Source organism: Hylobates moloch, unplaced genomic scaffold, assembly GCF_009828535.3.
Source record: "Hylobates moloch isolate HMO894 unplaced genomic scaffold, HMol_V3 SCAFFOLD_3, whole genome shotgun sequence".
Classification (NCBI taxonomy): Eukaryota; Metazoa; Chordata; class Mammalia; order Primates; family Hylobatidae; genus Hylobates; species Hylobates moloch.
The window spans coordinates 8,828,042-8,845,509 of NW_026652278.1; the positions used below are offsets into that span (position 1 = coordinate 8,828,042).

General features: G+C 56.3%; 1 protein-coding gene across 6 annotated transcripts in view; it reads left to right on the top strand.

The window, feature by feature from the left end:
• Window positions 1-15,218, top strand: part of FAM53B (family with sequence similarity 53 member B) — a 138,311-nt gene extending 123,093 nt beyond the window's left edge. For all 6 annotated transcript variants that reach the window (XM_058435911.1, XM_058435910.1, XM_032175691.2 and 3 more), the window contains one exon: window positions 10,975-15,218. In XM_058435911.1, the coding sequence (XP_058291894.1) occupies window positions 10,975-11,337 (363 nt within the window). In that variant the 3' untranslated portion in view covers window positions 11,338-15,218. The remainder of the gene's footprint in view (window positions 1-10,974) is intronic.
• The last annotated feature ends 2,250 nt before the right edge of the window (window positions 15,219-17,468 follow it).

The following is a 17,468-nucleotide window of genomic DNA, read 5'->3' on the forward strand; positions in this document are numbered from 1 at the left end:
TAATCCCAGCACTTTGGGAGGCCGAGGCGGATCACAAGATCAGGAGTTTGAGACCAGCCTGGCCAATATGGTGAAACCCTGTCTCTACTAAAAATACAAAAAAGCCGGGTGTGGTGGCGGGTGCCTGTTTTCCTAGCTACTCGGGAGGCTGAGGCAGGAGAATTGCTTGAACCCGGGAGGCAGAGGTTGCAGTGAGCTGAGATCATGCCACTGCACTCCAGCCTGGGCGACAGAGCAAGACTCTGTCTCCAAAAATAAAAATAAAAAAAAATTGTGTCACTGGTCTTTTTCTTCTCAGTTGTGTATTAGGGAGATTAATTTTTGCCTGTGATATGAGTTACAAATATTTATTACTAATTTGTTCTTTGTTTTCTGACTTTTGACATTCTTGAGCTTTATTGAGATATAATTCATATACCACACAGTTCACCCATTTAAGGTGTACAACTTAGTGGTCTTGAATATATTCACAGAGTTCTAAAGCCATCACCACAATCAATTTTAGAACATTTTTATCACCTCAAAAGAAAGTCCATACCCCTTAGCAGTGACTCCCCATCCCCTTCAGCCACCCCCACTCCCAGCCACTGGCAACCACGAAACTGTGTTCTGTCTCCATGGGTGTAGTAGTGCGTTCTCACGTTGCCATAAGTAAATACTTGAGACTGGGTAATTTTAAAGGAAAGAGGCTTAATTGACTCACAGTTCCGCATGGCTGGGGAGGCCTCAGGAAACTTACAGTCATGGCAGAAGGGGAAGCACACACATCCTTCTTCACATGGCGGCAGGAGAGAGAAGTGCTGAACAAAGCCCCTTATAAAACCATCCGATCTCGTGAGAACTCACTATCACGAGAGTAGCATGAAGGTAACTGCCCCCATGATTCAGTTGCCTTCCACTGCGTCCCTCTCACGAAACCTGGGGATTATGGGAACTACAGTTCAAGATGAGATTTGGGTGGGGACACAGCCAAACCATATCAGTGGGTTTCCCTATTCTGGACATTTCATATCAATGGATCCACGAAATATGTGACCTTTTGCATCTGGCTTCCTTCACTTAGCCTCATACTTTCAAGGGTCATCCACACCGTAGCATGTATCAGTATCTCCTTTCTTTTTATGGCCAAATAATATTCTGTTGTACAGCTAGACCACATTTTATGTGTCCATTCACCAGTTGATAGACATTTGGGCTGTTTCTACTTTTTGGATATTTTGAATAACGCTGTTGTAAATGTCTGTGTACAAGTTTCTGCATAGACATATGTTTTCATTTCTTAGACATGGAATTGCTGGGTCTGATGGTAACTCTGTGTTGAACATTTTGAGAAGCTGCCAAACTGTTCTCCACAGTGACTGCACCATCTTACATTCCTACCAGTGCTTTTGGCATTTTTTGACATGTAAATGTTTTTATCAAATTTATTATTTCTTTTATGGCTCTGGATTTTGAGTTTTAGAAAGGCCTTTTTTTCCTCTCAAGATGATAAAGGAAGTCTCCTGTTTTCTTCTAGTACTTTGATGGGTTATATTACACTCTTTGGTCTGTGTTGAGTTTATCTTGTATGTGGTGTGAATATGGAGCCAGCCTTTTGTTTAATGTAGCTGCCCGTCTGTTTCAGTACCATCTGTTGAGAATGCCATCTTTTCTTCTCTGCTTTGAGATTCTACCTTTATCATATACTAAACTGGGTCTATTTCAGAACATTCTGTTTCATTGGTCTCTGAGGGTATGCATGTACGTTCATACTAATATGCTGTTTTAGTTATGGAGGCTTAGTAATGTGTTTTGGCATATTATATGGTACGGGCTAGTCTAGGAGGGTTAGCTTCCCCACTGTTCTTTACAGAGTTTTCCTGACTAATCTCACTTATTTTTTCATTAAAAACTTGAAAATTAGTTTGTCTTAAGACCATGGGGATTGGGAGTACTGTTGATATTTTAGATTGGGATCATATTAGACTTATGAATTAATTTAGGGAGAATTTACACCTTTTTGAGGTTGAGTCTTCCTATCCCTGACACAGGATTTATTTCTATTTGTTCAGTCTTGCTTTTCTGTTCTTTAAAGTTGTTTTTTTTTTCCCTGTCAATTTTCCCAGTTCTTATAAGTTCATTCCTAGGTATTTTATCTTTTGTGTTGCTGGCGTGTCTTCTTGCTCTTGAAAGCGGATTGTTAGCAAGAGCAGTTGGATATAAGCAGAGCTCCCAGACCCCTTTGCTGTGGCCTTGCTGTGTCCACAGAGAGCCACAGGCACAGTTGTGGGGTGGAGTGTGGGAAGGGGGGATCGCACCCTTGGTGGTCTCTATTTATCCCTCCAAACACTTCTGAGGCTTTGAGGCTCTTACTAGCCTCGTACACGAGAAACTGAGGCACAGAAGTTTAATGATTTGCCAAGTTCCCTTGGGGCACACCCGAGCTGGGATTCCAGCCCAGGCCTGTCCAGCCTGTACTACCCCACCGTCCTGCCAGAGGACCGCGTGCTTTCCTGGGCACAGCCCAGGAGTGGTGAGGTGCGATTGCACGTCACGCAGCTGTGCAGTCCGGGGCACGTCCCCTCTCCTCACTTGGCCTCTGTCTGCTCATCTGCAAGAGTGGCTAAACCAGTTGGTGATTTGCTCACTTCTCCAAGAAGGATCCCCTTTCTCCAGCGTGCCCTCCATGGAAGGCAATATCTGGAACAGAGCTGTGAGCTGCTAGGGTGGAGCCCAGAGGCCCCCGTGCCCAGCAGTCCTGTCTTCAGCACCCCGATGTGGCCCCAGGCAGCTGAATGCGAACCAGTGCCCACCAGCCCCTCTGAAAGCCTTGAACATACCTTCTGCATCGCTAGTCCTGCTCAGCAGCCACCCCCAAAACTGTGCGCCCTGCTGGTCGGCTCTGTTCAAGGTCTGTGGGCGCAGGCAGTACGTTAGCCTCGGCCCCCCGCCAGAACCCTGTGTGCTTTGGAAAGGTCCCTCCACTTTTGTTAGGCAAAGAATTCTCTTCACGCCAAGCTGCGAGCGAGGTGGTTTCACAAGTCCTGTCCTGAGTGTGTGCTGGCTGGAATGTACACCACAGAAACAAAATGTTTGTTTTCCAATTGTGAGAGCGCCGGGAGGCCCTTTGGCGTCAGCTCCCACACCTTCTGTGTTCGGGCAGGCCATCTGCCATCTGGGGCCTGGTGCAGAAACGTCGCCACCGTGTGGCCTGTGGGGTGCCCTCGGAGAGGGGCCACTGGGTTGGCCACCATTCAGAGGACATGCTTGACTCTGGGCCTCCAAGGTCTGTTCTTACCCACGGCGTCCTGGGGTGTAGGCCTCAGGACCCCAGAGCTGTGCAAACAGAGGCCCAGCTGGGAGGGCCGACCGCGGTGGGCCTTTCCTTCCCACCTACCCTCGCCCCCAGGCTGCACGATGCACCCACTGTGAACCAGGCCGTGGCATGTGGGGTCAGCGTTCCCTGCACGCTTGGCAGGAGACGGGGTACACACAGGAGCTTGGGCCTGCTTCTGGAGTGGCTGCTGCAGAGGTGGGTTTTGGTGGGAGAGAAGGAATCTGCCAGTGAAGAGGGAGACGGCAGGGCCGTCAGGATGGTGCTGACCCAGGGCTGGTGCAAAGGGGGTTTATGTGGCTGAATAGAAGGAACCAGAGCATGAGTGGGAGCAGCAAGGGCGGAGGGGCCCAGGCAGCAGAGCCTGAGGAAGAGGAGCCTTGGGAAAGGCCAGCCCGAGAGTGGTGGCCAGGCTGTGGCCTGCTTGGCGGGTTTGGCCCGATGAGCACCACTCTGGTGAACTTGACAACTCCCCAAGCCAACGGAGTGACTTTCCAGGGCTTCATTATGAGGAACCCTCTGTTGCTGATAGCCCACGGGATGAGTGGAGTCCACAGGGCACCTGCTGGAGCCCGCGCTTGCCTTCCTTGGGTCTGGCAGGGGAGATAGTAGGCTGGGCCTGCTGGCCCTAGGTCCGTCTTCAGAGGCCTGGGATTTCAGGTGCCTGGGCTGGGGATGGGCTGTCCCCAAGATCAACTCCTCCTTCCCCCATTCCTTCAGCTTCCGGAGGCCATAGGTCATTTTCCTTAGAGTCCTTGTCCCCAGCTGGGTCCTAGGCCTCGAGTTACCCTAGGCAAGGCCACACTGCATAAAGAATCCAGAGCTTGGGGGCCCCAAGAGAGCCACCAGAGCGGGGACAGGAAGGCCAAGGGATGGCTGGGGGTGTGGAGACCATGGAGAGAGCCCCAAGCTGGTGCCACCCTTCCCAGAGTGACTCAGGGTGGCCTGGACTGGCCGCCACACAGCATACCTGGCTCTGGCACCACCTGGGTCTCCCAGACCTGGAGGGGATGTCAGATTTGGGGCAAGATACCTTGTCCACAGTAAAGGAAAAATGGTGCCTGTCCTGTGAGTTTGACCAGCCTGAGACAGTTCCTGCAAAGTCTGTCCCCTGCTGTACTGGCTCCTGGAACGGGGTGACCACAATCTGGCTGGCATGTGGCAGGTGCTCAGTACACACTTGTTGGCCTCTGCAGAAATGAGCTAAGGAAACTGCCACAGGAAGGCGGGCACTTCCCTAGTAACTGACCAGGGCCAGCCTTCCACCCTGTAGATATTTACCACCCCCACTGGGCCATTTGCTTCTAGAACCTGTGGTCTGGGAAGAGCCGTGAGTATCCATTGCCAAATCAGTGGAGCTCCCAGGGCCCTGGAGTACCTTCCCGCTCCTGGCAACTTGATTTTCCTATTTTCAGGCCCGGGCAACCTGGCTTCCCCAGCTGGGTTTTGCTGCCAGTGTTGCCCTGATTCCTGAGGGTAAGGAGGCCATCCAGACTCAGAAGGGCTGCCTCTTTGGGGTCCAAAGGTGGTAAACATTTCACAAAAATGGGCCGGGCATGATGCTGTCCCCCGCTTTTCTTTTTTTGGAGAGACAAGGTCTTGCTTTGTCACCCAGGCTGGAGTACAGTGGTGCAATCTCGGCTCACTGCGACCTCTGCCACCTGGGCTTCAGTGATCCTCCCACCTCAGCCTCCTGAGTAGCGGGGACCACAGGCATGTGCCACTATGTCAGGCTAATTTTTAGTTTTTTTGGTAGAGATGGGGTTTTGCCATGTTGCCCAAGCTGATCTCAAACTCCTGGGCTCAAGCTATCCACCTGCCTTGGCCTCCCAAAGTTGTGGGATTACAGGTGTGAGCCACCCCGCTTGGCCGATGCTATCCCTTTTTAAGACTGGGCATCACCGGGTGCGGTGGCTCATGCTTGTAATCCCAGCACTTTGGGAGGCCGAGGCGGGTGGATCACAAGGTCAGGAGATCGAGACCACGGTGAAACCCCGTCTCTACTAAAAATACAAAAAAAAAAAAAAAAAAAAAAAGACTGGGCACCAACACGGCCCTGGGTGAGCAGCTGACCTGGCCTACACAGGAGGTGGCTGGGCAGCAGCAGAAGACCAGATGCCCAGGGGGAAGGGCCCTGTGGAGCCTGGGCAGTCAGCCCCTAGGGAAAGGTTGGCCATGCCCACAGCCTTCGAGGCATCTCTAGCACCTGCAACCTCTGAGGAAAAGAGGCCGCCACCACCTGACCCCTCTGGCCCCAGGGGCAGGGGCAGCAGCTTCCTGTGAGAAAGAGTACAGCCTTCATGCAAAATCCAGATTTACCAAAGATGGGTTAAAGATGAGCCAAAAATATGCTTGTGCCTTTTTTTCTTTTCTGAAATAGTTTTTTGAAAAGCCTAGGAAACCACATGCCTTGCCGTCTTGCTTGTTTCTGTGCCAGCTTCCAGCACAAATGGGACTTAGAAAATTTCTAGGCTGTTGGCCATCCATTCTCATGGCCTGGTGTTTTCTTGATACTTGGAGAATTCTGTTCTCATGCAAGCGTCTGTTTGGGGAGGAAATGCGACCACTCAGCCAGAGCCTGGGGCCCCTGCAGCTTTGAGCAGGGCAGCTGCCAGGCCAGGCTGGGGCCCGGCTCTGCTCGTGACTTGTGAGTTGGGCTTGGTGATAGCCCTTTCTTAGAGGGACTTGAGGTAGCTCCATGAAGACCTCTAACACAGAGCGCCATAAAACTGGACTAAAAAGAGGGAGAGAGTAAGGGAAGGAGGAAACGCAGCTGGTCCCGCTGTGAGGAGCAGTGGCACAGGAGAGAAGTGGTCATTGCTTGCCCAAAAGAGAGGCACTTGAGCACCTCCGGGAGATGGGCTTGGCGCAGGCAGGGGCCCAGAGGAAGCCTTATGTGGGCACTACACTTAAGACACCGACTAACCGAGGAGAGGCGTCCTCAGCAACCACCCCTCCCCAGCACATGCCAGGCGGGCTGGGGCCAGGAACTGGACTCCCCACAGGGCCCCGTGGCCAGTCTCTGACCATGGTTTGACATTCCTGTTCTAGAAAGAACAGTAGTACTAAGAAGCAGGTGCATAACCTATAACTACATTAACACCCAGGGTGCTTTTACCTGTGGCTTTAGATTGGGTCTCTAGAAGCAGGGCCTGAGCCAGGGATTCTTGTGCCAGTGACACAGAGAGGGATGCTCCCAAGCAGGAGCCTTCAGGGAGGCGAGGGAAGCCCGTGAACTGCAGAGGCCCAGTAAAGAGGTGGGCTCAGCTGAAGTCACTTCTCAGCCTGGTGCTTTGGGAGCTGCGAAGTGTGACTGGCACGTGGGACTTGATCCCGCCCAAGACGAGGGGCAGCTCCTGTCCCTGCACCTGTCGGTCATTGGCTGGGGGTGACCCCAAAGGGAAAGGGTAACCTCCTTCCTATCCTAGATCTCCCAGCCCAGAGTAGTTCCGGAAGGGGCAGCCATGAACTGTCAGAGCCAAAACTCACAGCAGTGGAGAGTGGGCACTGCCGTGGGTTTGGGACTCCAGACGGGACACCAGCAGCCTGGCTTTCCTCTTAGGATCCTTGTAGTGGCCCTGTGAAGCAGCCACTTGATCCATGTCCCTGGCCACTAGCCTGAGGCCATATGGACAGTTTCCCACTGAGCTTTTTACCTGGGCAGGCCTGTTCCAGAGTAGGTGGCCCAGCCCAGGGCTGGGGCTGGATGTCGAGAGAGCAGAAGTCGACGGGCTGGGGGACAGCTGGTCCTGGAGGAGCAGTTTCCCTTGGAATAATGTGTTCATGCAGCACTTTGAACTTAGCCATTTTGCGGCTTTTTGCAGACATTTTTGAGGGCACACAGGCCTCCAGGCTTCCAACTTGCCTGTGCAGTGTTCTTCTATGGGGTAGCTAGAGCTGCTAGGAGACGCTGGGGTGGGACCTTGCCCCAGGGCATGGAGGGCACAGGCAGCTGCAGGGCCCGGGTGTGGCACACCCTGGGTGTCTGCATGGGGGTTGCTCCCAAGGGATGGGGCTCTGGGCAGAACACATACCACCCCATTGTGGCAGTCACATTCCTTCCTGACAGGTGGGGCTCGCCACCAGCTGGGGCAAACAGTGGGTGGTTCTTGGCTTTCTTTTACTGTGGCTGAAATGGCTGTTTTGAGTCAGCAGAGTTCTCAAGGTTTCGCTGGCTTTGTGGCCAAGGAGCAGGTATATTTGAAGAATACTGGAGACTCAGTGGCATTCTGGGGTTTGTGATGAGATTCACCAGCCCTTCCTTGTAGACTCCCCCTGCTTCACAGCAGAAAGGGCCCAGTTAGTCCAGATAGCCCTGAACACCCTGACTCGGCAGGCAGGCCGGCCGCAGCCCAGAGGTGGAAGAGTTGCCTGGCGCCGTGATGCCCATGTGGATGGAGTCTGCCTCTGTATTGCCTGTCTGACCTCAGCCCCTTCCAGGGCACAGTGAGGCAAAAGCCACACGTCCGTGAAAGGTCCAGCTAATGGGTCCCCAGTGCCCGCGCCTGGCTATGGCTAATGCATGAAGTGTCTTACTTTGGGCTGCTGTGACAAAGATGCCTTAGACTGGGGAACTTACAAACCGCAGAAATGTATTTCTTAGAAGCTGAGAAGTCCAAGATCCAGGTGCCAGCAGGATCAGAGTCTTGTGAGGGCCCGCTCTTCATAGTTGGCACTTTCTCACATCTTGCCTGGCTGGAGAGGCACCTGCGCTCCCTCCAGTCTCTGTTATGAGCCTTCATCCCATCTGTGAAGGCCCCTACATGACCTCATCACCTCCCAGAGGCCCCACCTTTTGCACTGAGGCTTAGATTTCAACATAGGAATGGCGGGGTGGGGAGGGGCACAAATTCAGACCGTAGCACCACGATTAGTGCCGAGACCCACAGTCATGGTGGCCATAAGTCAGGCACCCCAGCTACCTGCGCCTTATGCCAGAGGAGGTCAGTGGGAAGCTCCGAGCAGGACCGAGAGGGTGAGCACAGACAAGCACTGTGCGGCTTCTGCCCGAGTGCACAGGCTGCGCTCCTGCTCCATTCACGTGAGAGGCCACAGAAAACACTCGCAGCAGGCCACGCCCCAGGCTACGCCCCAGGCCCCTCACATGGCAGCTCGCAGAAAACGCTGGCACGCATTCGGGCGTCAGGCACACTTGTCTCAACAGATGTGGCTGACACCCAAGGCAGTCGGCCTCAGTGCTCTATTACCCGCCTAGAACCTGTTCACAGCACATCATCCGGGCTGCTCTGGCCTTGACTGGACATGATTATTTATTCTTACACACCACGGCTTCTAGACAGGCCAAGAAACAGGCTGCTCAGCCAGGGTCAGGAGAAGGTGGGTCTGGCTCCCTGGGGACCTCAGGCCCTGACGCATCCTGGCCTCACCCTAGGCCTCCTCTGCCGGGGCAGCCTGGCTCAGCAGACCCCGGGACTACATGGCTGAGGCCACCCAGGCTGGGCCATCTTGCCCCTGTTTTGTGCCCCCTACGCAGTTCTTCTGTCCTGGCTCAGGTCTAGGCCAGTCAAGAGGGTGGCTGTGAAGCAGGAGGAGCCTCAGAGATCCTACCCTCGAAAGCACTGGGGCCTCCACCTCACAAGCGGCAGGTTCGCTTCGGGAGCTGCTGGTCCATCACCCAGGCCTGGCCGGGGGCAGGCGAGGATCCTGGGTGCTGGTCCATTGTCCAGGCCTGGCCGGGAGCAGGCGAGGATCCTGGGGCTGTTGTGCAGGGGTGGCGGTCTCCAGCCCTCTGCCGTGGTAGGGGGAGTGTGCTGTGTGCACACCACCGGGCTGCATCGAATCCCACCATGGCCCAGAGGGTGGACCTGTGGCTCCTTAGGGGGCCAGCTGTAGGGACGGGGCTCCCTCAGCGGCCTGGGCCAGCATCTCCAGTCTAATGGTTGCCCCTGCCCCTCTCCTGAGTCCCCGTGCAGAGCTCCCCCCAACACTTCAGGCTTCACCTTTCTCAGTTAATCAAAAGATTCCAAAAAAAGCAAACCCATCAGAACGGCTTCCTCCACAGAGTGTTCAGGAACAATGAGCATGCCCATGGCAGGCACATACACCTTCCTCCAGAGAGAGCGCCTCTTATTTCCCGTTCGCTGAGGCTGGTTCAACAGCTTGTTGGCTGTGACAGCCAGTGATCACCTGTATTTCAAAGAGACACACAAACACTGCAGCCTTTGAAAGAATCAGGCCCTCGGGACAGGTCTGTGGTCTTGGCGTCGGCAGGCGTGCGGCGAGGGAGGCGGCGGGTGCTCCAAGGCCCTGCTTTGCTCCCCCAGTCCCCACCCGTCTGCCGGGAAGAAACTAAAGGCTGGAATTCCCCCCTGCCCTCTGTGCGCAGCTCTTCCCTCGCTCCCCTCTGGTATGTGACCTCGTTGCTGCAGTCCTGTTGGGGATATCCAGCGCTGTGCCGGGAGTGCCCCTCACTGTCCCAGCCTCCGTCCTGTCTGTGGCTGGACTGTGGAGTGTGCATCGTTCTCAGGAGAAGGCTGGATTCTGTGCTCTGCCCTGGGAGCAGGCGTTGAACTGCACCTCCTTGTGCACAGTGTCAGCCCTACCCCCATCGCTGGCAGCTGACGCCAAGCAGAACTGGCCTGCGTACCCTTGAAATCCTGTTCAAGCTCTACCTGCCTCTTGGGCAGGCCCCAGGCTGCCTCCTGCCCCAGGCCAGCCCCTACACAGAGGGAGCACACTTGGTGAGCGGAGAAGCTTTTGTGCAGCCTACTCTCTCTGGGGCCTCAAAGGGCCCAGCAAGGCAGGCAGGGAGCATCATGCACCTCTTCCAGATGAGGCCCCCAGCTGGTGAGCACCAGAACCTGGAGCCTGGCCCCTCCTCAGCAGATCAGACCTCCCAGTCCCCAGCACCTGTGGAGGGCACGGGACCACGCCCTTCCAGAGACTGGGTGTCTCCAGGTGAGGCCGAGAACTCATGCTTCCCCAGCTCCCTGCATGGCTCTATTACACACCAGGCTCAGGACTTCAGCTCGGCCCCTTCTAGCCTGCGTCTCCCACTCTGGTTGTGGAGAGTGGGTAGAGCGGGCATCGTGTCGCCCTGTGTGGGGCAGTACAGCCTGGGTTTCCTCCAAGTCAGATCCCTTCTCAAGGGAAGTATCGCGGCACGTCACTTACGTTTGCATAGAGGTCCCCGCTTGAAAAACGTCATTGATTTCACCACCATTGTAGGGCGTTTGGGTTACTCTCTTCTTTTCCATTTAACAGTATGTTGCCAAATTTTTACACACATCTTAGAATGTTTTCTTAAGATAAAAATCCAAGTAGTGAAATCACCTGATCAAGGAATTGGATATATTTTCCCCAGGTTGCGCTTCAGAAAGGCTGTGGACGAAGTGTTAGGAGCATTCCTGTTTCAGCGCAGCCCCCCAAAACTGGGTCTGCATCAAATTTGTGTGCTTTGCCGAGTTAGTAGGTGAACAGTGGAATTGTGCGTGTCTTTATGAGCACAGAGCGCTCACTGGCCGGAGGTGCATCTTCATGAGTACGTTGCTCATGTCCCCTGTGCTTGCCTGGATGGGAGGAACCTGGGACTTGATTGGTCTTGCCACAGCCTGGTGGTCTAGTTGCTTTGTGGGGTGTGCAGTCCTGGGGCTCCGGGAGGGGAGTAACCCTTAGTAACCTGTGTGTCTGCCCCTCCACAGAACTGTCAGACCTTCAGCAGCCTCAGCTGCCTGAGCACAGGGACAGAGGACTGCAGTCCCCAGAGCCCCTTCGCCCGCCACGTCAGCAACACCAGGGCCTGGACCGCCCTGCTCTCAGCCTCCGGCCCAGGGGGCAGGACCCCCGCTGGGACCCCGGTCCCTGAGCCTCTTCCCCCTTCCTTCGACGACCACCTCACCTGCCAGGAGGATCTGTCCTGTGAGGAGCCAGACAGCTGCACCCTGGACGAGGATTGTGGCAGGAGAGCGGAGCCGGCCGCAGCCTGGCGGGACCGCGGGGCCCCTGGGAACAGCCTCTGCTCCCTGGACGGCGAGTTGGACATCGAGCAGATAGAGAAGAACTGAGGGGGTGTGGGCCCAGGCAGGGCTGGGGTGCGCTGGCATCGACAGCCCCCCCTCTGGGCACTAGGTGGGCCCTTGAAGGGAAGCCTAACTCGTGGGCCTGATGAAAGCTTCCTGAGTGGTGTCGGGTCCCAGAGAGGGAGCCCACCTGCTGCCTGGGGGAGAGCCAGGCCTGGCTGCGTCACACAGCGGGTGTGTCAGCCTCTCACCGGCTCCCTGAGCGTGGCAGCCACCAGGTCCACAGAACTACTGCAGCCCAGAGGACAGCTTTGAAGTTTGCGTCTTTTCTGCCTCTTTCCCTGTGGGATGTTGGGCAGTCTCTGTTGTCCCTGGCAGAGCTGGGCACTGCTCTGTATCCCCCTGGTGGAGGCTGTCAGGGAGGGCCTGGGGTGGGGGCCAGGGGCCATCTGCTATGTCAGGGCCCTTCTTGGCCTCACTCAGGTTCACTTTTGGGGAGTCGGCCCCGCAGCTTCTTTCAGTTTTACTCCGTGCCTTCTCTCCCAGGTCTCCCTGCTTCAGGCTTGGGAAGGTTCGGGAGATGCTTCCTTCTGTAACACCAGAACCATTTGGCCTTAATTCCAATGTGAGAGACAGAATCCCTGGGGTGCTGGACTGGCCCTCCAGAGGGTAAGCCCATGTCCGGAGTCTCGGGCCCAAGGAACGATTTGGAGGGGGGCTTGTTAGGGCCTCCCATGTTGGGTAGAAATTTGGTGGGTCTGTTGTCTGAAAAGACAGACTCTCTTGCCTCTCCTGCAGCATGGAGAGCCTGACCCCGTGGCTCCGGCACCGTTGCGGCAGGGTTAGCAGGTGGCAGCCCTTCTCTGTGGCTCACTGGTCACTGAGTGACGTGTGGTTGGTTCCGGTGAGTGTAGGGATGGCACGATACCAGGGCAGCCTCTTGAAAATGGCCTCGGGAGACAGGAGCTGCGAGCAGGTGGACAGATGTGGGCCCTGTGCACATTCAGGGGTGAAGGGCGTCCGCTGGCCACTCTGCAGGGGCCCCTGCAGGATTCCAGGCACCTCCCATTTGTCCTTAAGGACTGCTGGCTGGAACCAGGGCACACCAGCCACCTCAAGACAAGCCCACGCCCATGTCAGCTTAGGGGGAGCCCAGTCCTGAGGGCTGCATCTCTCGCAGGCCCAGCCACCGGCACAAAGCTGGATTCATACTCTCCGCCCTGGCTCCTCACCCCGGGGCATCCGAGGAGCCTAGCCTCCTGAGGGTCTGCTCTCCTCTGCGGCCGCCTTGCAGACATCACCACATGGGCTCTGCTCTATGGGAATCTGGCTTTTAGCGAATTTGGCGTCTTCTGCAGACAATAGCAATTGGGCTGGCTTAGGAGCAAGTGGCTCATTTTCCCATAAGGCTAAAAATAACTGGTGCGCTCCCTTGTGTTGGCTGACACGCGTTCAAAGCACTCTTGTAGTCACTTTGCTTTTGCTCGTCTTCCATGGACGAGTGAACGCCTCGCTTCTGCAGGTCGAGTCCAGATGCTTCTCACCTTCTTTCTCCTCAAGAAAGATGCTTTTTGGGAAACGTTGTTTAAATCTTATTTTTTTAGTACATCAAAAGGATGGTGGTTCAAGTTCCCAATATGTGGGTGGCACGTCCTAAAAATCAGCTATAAGAAGCTGGCAGAAAGCCCCCAGCCCCACGGCCCTGAGATGGTGTTGCCAGCTCAGGGTGGCTGACACATGGGGTATGCCGGGCACTGGGCAGGTCCCAGAGCTGGGGAAGCAGCTTGCCTCTGGTCGCTGTAGCTCCTGCCAGAGGCACATCTACTTGTGATCCCGGACAGCCAAACCCAAGAGCTGGTGACTCTGAGCAGACAGAGACATCTTGGCCTGGCCCTGCCTGGGGGTCATGGAGACCATGTCTTCTTAGAGCGAATATGGAGGAGGCCAGGGCAGTTGTTGGGTGAATGTGGAGAGCACATGGCCATGTCTCGCCCCCAGAATACCATTGGGCATGGGAGGTCCTGGCACCACATGCCCGGTGTGGCCACCGAAGGCGCACAGCCTCTAAAGCAGGCCTTCCCGTGGAAGGCAGAGGCAGTGAGGGAGGCAGACAGTGCCAGCTGAGGCTGAGGCGTGCAGCAGCCCCCAGCTACCTTTGCTTAGGGCTGGGGTGGGAGGCACATGGTGACAGGTATTATGTTGTGGGACTGGGGTGTGGGTGACCTGCCCTCAAACCCTGCCTGCCACCTCCCCATTCAGGCCTGGTGGCAGGAAGGGACAAGCTGTGGAGCTGGCTGAGTTACAGCCGCCTCCCCGCAAGCTGATCCCATCGACCAGCAAGCCCAGCCCCAGGGCGCTTAGGCAGAAATGACCCAGCCTCCTCAGACCCCCCGCCTGCCTGTGCCCCCCACAGCTCTTAGCCCAAGCCCACCACGCAGCAGTCGGGGAGAAAATGGTGGCTGTCCCTTCTGCTTAGAGAAAGAAATGGGCTTCAGCTGGTTTCATGTTTGTGTTTTGACTGGAGAGACCCCATCTATAAGGTGCCACCCCACCATCCAAGCCACCACACTGCCCGGAGCAGCCTGTTCCTGCACTCCACCCTGCTGGCCCCGGGACTTCTGATCTGTCCTCTGGGAGGGAGGCTCGCCTAGGAGGTGCCCCCCACGTTGGTGTTCCCACGGGCAGCAGGCAGACAGCTCACCCCCACCAGCATGATGGCCCCAGCTGGGGGCAGCGGCAGGAGCCTCACTTTTGTCACAGCCTTGCCCACAAACCCTGCCTCTGAGGGGAGACTGAGGAAGGGCAGGACCAGGAACAAGCCGTGCCAGGCCATCTGCCTGCTCATGGGGCCCTGAAGAGCGGGCTAAGCCTGCAGGAAAGCCCGGTGAGAGGAGAGGCTTAGCACCACATGCACCCCACTCATTCCAAAGCCACCAAACGGCCCAGGGGCTGGGGCCGCAGCCTCGCCATTTTCATTTTGCCACACCCTCTTGCCTTACTCGCGGTGGAGGCCGGAGTTGCACGGGCAGACGTGCACCTGGGCCCATGGGGAGCTTGTTCTGACCAGACGTACAGATTTTCATTCTCAGAAAGCCTTACTTTTCAACCAAATTTTTGTAGCCAGTTTTGTGAATTTGTACACTGAAAGAAAATTTAAATAAAGGGGAGTCCACATTAAAAAGAAAACAAACCCTAACTTCCAAATGGGTCTCCTGGTGCGGGGGCGTGAGTGGCCGTGCCCTGGGTGTGCTGCCTGTCTGGGCAAGCTTCCCTAGCTGCGGAACCCCAGGCCCCTGCTGCGGGCTCAGCCTTGGGGTCATGCCTGCTGCACCCCCGTTTCCACTGATGTGCCGTCTGTGGCTATGGGGGTGGTCACTTGAATGATGGTCACACCAGATGTCAGCCGGCAAGGATGCAGCAGGCTGGCCGTGCACCAGGGCTCGGGCACCCTCTGGCCCCACCCTGGCAATGATGCTGCACCTTGCCATGTCCACGCTGTTGGTCAAACCCCTCTGTCATGCCTCTTTAAAGAGAAAAGAAGAGAAGGATTTTTTTTTTTTTAAATGGCAGACCGAAGTGGAGATCTTGTAGCCTAGATAGGATAGTCTGACCTTCTAGCATAGTCTTTTTGGCACATGATTTGTGTTTTCAGTGCGTGGGGAAGCTGTCCTGGGGGCTTGGGCGACAGATAGCACACAGGCTGTTTCTGGGGCTGCAGGGGCTTCCCTGAGCTGGACGTTGTGGGTGTTGCAGAGCTTCAGGAAGTGTGGCGACTAGAAAGCGTAGACTCGGGGCCCAGGGTCTGCCCGCCCCTGCAGCCTGGCCTCCTCGCACAGGCCGTGGCTTGCACTCCAGCCGCTCTAGTCTCTCAGGAATTTGCTTGTTACTTTTACTGTGTAAATAAAGCTTCCTGGTTCAATACCCAAGTGCCTGGTGCCAGCTGTGTGGTTTCTGTTGGGTGTGGTGAACTGGCAGGTCCCCCCTGCTCACAGGAGCATTAGCTCTGGGCTGAGAGAGACCTAGACTGGACCCTTCTGTCCCCTCTAAGCCTCGGGGTCTGAATCGATAAAATGGGGCTAGCAGACATCACAGAGCTATGGAGAGGCTGGGGGACGAGGGAAGGCTGCCCATGGCCACAGCTGCATCATGGGGAGCCCTTCTAGGGCCAGGCTGTCCTGGCTCTGGCCAGGAGCCCCAGGACAGCAGCGGGGAGACACTCCTTGTGTCACCTGAGTTAGAAGCCATGGAGGAGTCTGCCCTTCTGAGCATCCAAGCCGCCACACTGCCCGGAGCAGCCTTTGACAGCGCTGGGAGGTGAGGCCACACAGCAGTGTGCGGAGATGGGCCCAGCCTGGCCTGCAGCCCTGAGGGGCCTGGGATGGCCCCCACCACCCACCCACCAGGGTAGCTGAGGTGGCATAGACAGGCTCACCAGCTCCGAGTTTCTGCCCCCGCTGCAGGCAGCACAGTGCAGACTTCTGCTGCGTAAGTTGCGGGGGCCCCAGAAGCACGAAGCCCAGCCCAGCATGGCCCACCGTCTCCGTGCATGGCCCTCTGCTTACCCGGACTCAGGAGAAGGGGGTGTTTGTTTGCGGCCTGGAGGACAGACGTGGAGAGGTTTGCTTGATTTCCATAACTCAACATTTGCCCACACGATGTGCCCATGGAAGTCTGGCCTAGAATGCTTGTTAGGGCCAGAGCAGCCCCTCTGGGAATGAGGCTCTGTAGCCCCCACTTTCTTTTGGTTTGTTTTTGCTTTTAGCAAGATTTTTTTTTTTTTAAAGTCTATGAACACTGAACTCAAGAAACGCGTGAAGCAGGGCTGCTGGAGGGAGGTGAGCCCCTTGTCCTCACTGCCGTCACTGCAGCCCTGCCTTACCCAAGGCCCAGGGACTCACGGATGCGAGGCTGGACGCATTGACTTCCCCAGCGCACCCTCACCCCTGCCTCCGTATCTGACAGATGACTGGTGCGCCAGGGGCCGGCGGGGGCTTCTACCAAGCGCAGTGCCCCCACCCTTGTGCCTCACCTGAGGGTAGGGCACAGAGTGGCCCTGGAATTACCTCTGGCCCTTACCAGCCCCTTGCTGCCCCCAATCCCTAGACGAGGTCCCTGGCTGGATAGCAGCTCCATTCTGCCCCCACGTGGGGCCTGGCCCCAGGCCTCACCCCCAGTGCAGTGCCCAGGCTAGGCACAGGTGCTTCTGACATGGGACATGCATGTAGTCTCCTTATCTGCACAGCAATCATAACCCTGTGGGCTTATGAGAGAGAACCAGCCACTCTGTCCAGCGTGCAGGGAAAGGGCTGGAAGGAAGGCCGCAAGGAAAGGCCCCAGAGAGCACAGTGCTCAGACTCCCGGGTGACTTCTGGTTTCTTTTTATATACTTTTCTGTTAAATTTCCTGTAATAACACATACTGCTTTTATAATGTTAAAAAAACCACGTAGAATGTAGGCTGCCTCGTGTGTTTACCTCCTAAACCAGGACAGTTCTGAGAGGGGCAGCTAGAACTGTTGACACGCACTCTGGGACGGGAGGTGGACCCAAGAGCACCCACCCCAGGGATGCACCACACTCGCCCGTCCCGCCCTGTGTCCCCCCCTCTGCCCTGAGGTGAACACAGGAGCCTTTCCACCTGCCAGCTGCTGGCCAACCTCCCCGAGAGGGGCAGGAACCACCTAGCAGGACAGGCCCACCCAGGACAGTGGCACCAGGTCAGGCGTCAGCCTTTCCGATCCGCCGGAGGGCTCACGCTGAACGGAAGGAGGAAAGAACTGCAGTCACCTGGGCCAGTGGCGCTGACATCTGACCTGGAGGCCTCTGCCTCACTTGGCCCAGTTCCCAGCCTCGGCAGCAATGGGGGCGTGGACACTCGCTGGCCTCTGTCCTCTGTCTGGCACAGTGTGCCGTCTTTGGTTAGGGTTTGGGTGGGATGGAGACTGTGCCCCTGTTCCTGGTCCGCCTAGTCTCTTTGCCAGTCTGAGTCTCCTGGGCCTTTTCTGCAGGCCCTGGGGTTGCTGAGCAGGCAGGGGGAAGTCGGTGGCGGCGGGGGGGGGGGGGGGGGGTCATCCCGCCACCTGCCAAGTAGCTGCAATGGGAAGAGATGGGGTTCCTGTGACAGCGATTGGGACCCCAGACCCAGCCAGGCCTGGACTTTTAAGTCATGTGAGACCA